The sequence below is a fragment of the Haliaeetus leucocephalus genome, unplaced genomic scaffold, assembly GCF_000737465.1.
Source record: "Haliaeetus leucocephalus isolate CR32 unplaced genomic scaffold, Haliaeetus_leucocephalus-4.0 Scaffold148, whole genome shotgun sequence".
NCBI lineage: Eukaryota > Metazoa > Chordata > Aves > Accipitriformes > Accipitridae > Haliaeetus > Haliaeetus leucocephalus.
In genome coordinates, this window is record NW_010972584.1 from 1,444,652 (window position 1) to 1,448,461 (window position 3,810).

The 3,810-nt window shown below is 66.9% G+C and overlaps 1 protein-coding gene across 2 annotated transcripts in view; it reads left to right on the forward strand.

Moving 5' to 3' along the window:
• The window catches only part of CACNA2D2 (calcium channel, voltage-dependent, alpha 2/delta subunit 2), a 200,840-nt gene that overhangs the window by 196,296 nt on the left and 734 nt on the right, over nt 1-3,810 (forward strand). For both annotated transcript variants that reach the window (XM_010561578.1, XM_010561579.1), the window contains 13 exons: nt 76-166; nt 304-366; nt 488-591; nt 677-775; nt 869-963; nt 1,249-1,296; nt 1,729-1,800; nt 1,968-2,120; nt 2,230-2,282; nt 2,388-2,485; nt 2,575-2,671; nt 3,356-3,465; nt 3,678-3,766. In XM_010561578.1, coding sequence (XP_010559880.1) covers nt 76-166; nt 304-366; nt 488-591; nt 677-775; nt 869-963; nt 1,249-1,296; nt 1,729-1,800; nt 1,968-2,120; nt 2,230-2,282; nt 2,388-2,485; nt 2,575-2,671; nt 3,356-3,465; nt 3,678-3,766 — 1,172 coding nt within the window. The remainder of the gene's footprint in view (nt 1-75; nt 167-303; nt 367-487; nt 592-676; nt 776-868; nt 964-1,248; nt 1,297-1,728; nt 1,801-1,967; nt 2,121-2,229; nt 2,283-2,387; nt 2,486-2,574; nt 2,672-3,355; nt 3,466-3,677; nt 3,767-3,810) is intronic.

The window sequence follows — 3,810 nt, forward strand, 5'->3', positions numbered from 1 at the left end:
GGCAGGGCAGGGGGGCGCAGGGGGCCCCCACGGGGCCAGCCCTCACCTCCTCCTCCTCTCCATCTTCCTGCCAAGGTGACAATTTCCTCCTGCACAACCTGATCCTGGACACGGGCATCACACAGCAGCTGGTGGAGCGGGTCTGGAAGGACCAGGACCTCAACACGTAGGTGGAGGCAAGGTGGCCCAGGACAGGCAGCGCTGGCTGGGGACAGAGGGGGATTGGGACGGCCTGTGGGGACAGGGACAGGGGCCGAGCAAAACCCCACTGATGCCCAGCATGCCCAGCCTCTCTCCTTGCAGGTACAGCCTCTTGGCCGTCTTTGCAGCCACCGATGGGGGCATCACCCGCGTCTTCCCTAACAAGTGAGTGTCTGGCGGGTGCATGTGTGCCTGGCCCCACGCGGTGACACATCTGCTCCTGTGGGGCCATCTTGAGTGGGACTGGAGCCGAGTGACAGTCATGGCCGTGGCTGCTCCCCGCCAGGGCTGCAGACGACTGGGAGGAGGAACCGGAGCCCTTCAACGCCAGCTTCTACCGGAGGAGCCTGGACAACAAGGGCTACATCTTCAAGCCACCCTACCGAGACGGTGGGTGCCGGCTTACGGTGACGGGGGGTGGCACGGGCTGCCGCTGACCCCACATGTCCCCTGATGCCACCCCTGCCCTCTGCAGCCGGCTACCGGGGGCTGGACCTGGAGAACAACACCATCGGGATCCTGGTGAGCACCGCCGTGGAGCTCAGCATCGGGGGCAAGACACTGAAGCCAGCAGGTAGGCAGGGGGCTGGGTGCCCCACCGTTAGGCTGGGGGGGTCCCCATCATCCCCCCCGTGCCGGGGCTCACCCTATCTCCCCGCTGCCCCAGTGGTGGGGGTGAAGCTGGACCTGGAAGCCTGGGCTGAGAAGTTCAAAGTGCTGGCGAGCAACCGGACGGACCGCGACCAGCTGGGTGCCCGCCGGGTACGTCCCCCAAGGCTCCTGCGGCTCTGGCACGGCGTGGGGACGGGGACAGGGACAGGGAGGGAGCTCTGCTTGCCGGGGACATGACTGGGGCACTGCCAGGACATGGTGCCTGTGGCCCCATTGGGCTTGTGCCTCCCACGCAGCCCTGCCCGTCACCCTGTTCGGGGAGCCTGTCCCCCGAACCCCTGACCCCCTGGCATGTCGCCTCCTGGCCAGGAGGACAGCTCTGGCAGGGAGGATGGTCCTGCTAACCTGTCCCTCTGCCCCGGTTTTGGTTGACAGTGCGACCCCTCGACCAGCTGCGAGATGGACTGTGAGGCCAACAACAAGGTGGGTGGTGGGCAGGGGTTGTGGGCAGCAGGGGACAGCAGGCAGGGGCAGCGGGGGACGGCTGGGAGGGCTCCTCGTCCCCTGCCTGCCCTGCCTGTGCTGTCCGGGTGAGTGCGCCCACCCTGTCCCCCAGCCGCTCCCGTTGCTCAGCCAGCCCCTGACCCCGCTCACAGGGACGAAGCCCTGGGGTTGCCCCCTGGACTCTGGACCCCCCCCCAGGGGGCTGTTAAACCTCCCAGGGTGGGTGGTTGTTCCTGCTCCCTGTACCCAGAACGTGTGCTCCCGGCACTGAGATGTTCCTGAGTGGCCTCCAGACTTGGGGACGCTGGGCTGGCCCCCCCGGCCTGACTGCCCGTCAACCCCCCCGCCCTGCCTGTCCTGCCTTGCCCTGGGCATGGCCAGGGGGTGGGTGACGCTGCTGTCCTTCCCCAGGACCTCATCTGCGTCCTCATCGACGACGGGGGCTTCCTGGTGCTTTCCAACCAGGAGGACCACTGGTACCAGGTGAGCGTTGCCCGTGTTGCAGCTCTCCTGGGCGTGGGATGCCAGTGGAGAGCTGAGAGCTGTGAGCTCGTGTCATGGGTGGCATGACACAGCCCCGCTTGAGTCCCCGCCGGGGCAGACACAGGGTGAGGTGGTGTTTGGGTGCAGACTCGGTGTCCCCATCCCAGGTGGGCAAGTTCTTCAGCGAGGTGGACGCCAACCTGATGTCCGCCCTCTACAACAACTCCTTCTACACCCGCAAGGAGTCCTACGACTTCCAGTCTGTCTGCGCCCCTGAAGCCCAGAGCAACACAGGCGCTGCGCCCCGCGGCGTCTTCGTGGTGAGTGCCTGTGGGAACGGTGGCCGCCAGGCGGTCCGGGAGCTCAAGGACCCGCGGGGTGTCCCCAGCACAGGGGCCCGCTGGCTCACTGCCCCCTCTTTGCCCACAGCCCACCGTGGCCGATCTCCTGAACCTTGCCTGGTGGACCTCAGCTGCAGCCTGGTGAGTCCTGCCGCATCCCCTCCCCAGGGCCATTTCCATCGGGGGGTGATGCCGGCGTGTCCCCGGGGCTGGGACAGCTGACGTGGCCGTGGTCTCCTTCCCCAGGTCCCTCTTCCAGCAGTTCCTGTACGGCCTCACCTACAGCAGCTGGTTCCAGACGGGTGAGTCCCCGGGGAGCCCCGAGCTGGGGGCGGGCAGGGGACGTGGCGGGGGCACGGGGCGGGGGGGTCCGTGGCCCCTGGCCCACGGCGCTGTGCCGGCGCAGAGGAGGTGGCGGGGGACAGCATGGAAGCCAGGGAGACGAGCTGCATCATGAAACAGACGCAGTACTACTTCAGCACCGTCAATGCCACCTACAACGCCATCATCGACTGCGGCAACTGCTCCAGGTGGGTCCGTCCCCACCGTCCCACCAGCTGGGCAGGGTTGGGGGCACCCTCCTAGGCTGTCTTTGCCAGGACCCCCGTGCAGCTGCCTGCACGGGGACGATGGGAGATGCCATGCAGCGCTCAGGGGGGCTGTGGTACCCGGACAGGGGGGACAGGGAGCAGCGGTAGTGTCCCCGTGGGCCATGGGGTGATGGTGACATCCCCAGGGTTCCTCCAGGTGGGACCGAGCCCTGCAAGCCCATCGGTGCCAGTTCCCTGGGCAGCCCCTCAGCGTGGGGACAGGGTTGGAGATGGGGATGGGGATGGGGATGAGGATGGGGATAGATGGAGATGGAGATGGAGATGGAGATGGAGATGGGGATGGAGATGGGGATCAGGATGGGGATGAGGATGGAGATGGAGATGGAGATAGAGATGGAGATGGGGATCGGGATGGGAATGAGGATGGTGGTAGATGGAGATGGAGATGGGGATGGGGATGGGGATGGAGATGGAGATGGGGATTGGGATGGGGATAGATGGAGATGAGATGGGGATGGAGATGGAGATGGGGATGGGGATGGGGATGGGGACACGCCACCTGCTCAGCCTCCTCGGAGCCACCCAGCAGTGGGGCTGGAACCAGGGACCGGGGGGAATTGGGGCACAGGGTAACTGGGGTCCCCACTGCTGTCATGCCCCCAGGCTCTTCCACGCGCAGAGGCTGGCCAACACCAACCTGCTCTTCGTGGTGGCCGACAAGCCCCTCTGCAGCCAGTGCGAGTCCGTCAAGCTGCTGCAGGCAGAGGTAAGAGGTATCCTTTGGTGGTCCGGCTGCGTCCCCCCCGGGATGGGAGGGGGGTGAGGGGACAGGTGGGGGTTGCGGGGCTGAGTGGGGAGACTGGGAGCTGCAGGGTCAGGCAGGGGTAGAGGGAGCCAGCCCATGGCCCGAGGGGCTGGGGGTGGCCGTGGGGCACCCCACGTGCCCCCATCGCCCTGTCCCCGGTGGTTTCCTTGACCTGCGAAGCCCCCCCGAGGGACCCCAACCAGTGTGAGCTGGTGGACAGGCCCCGCTACCGGAAAGGCCCCCACATCTGCTTCGACTACAATGCAACAGTACGTGGGGTGCAGGGGGACGCGGGGGGGAGCGGAGCCCCAGG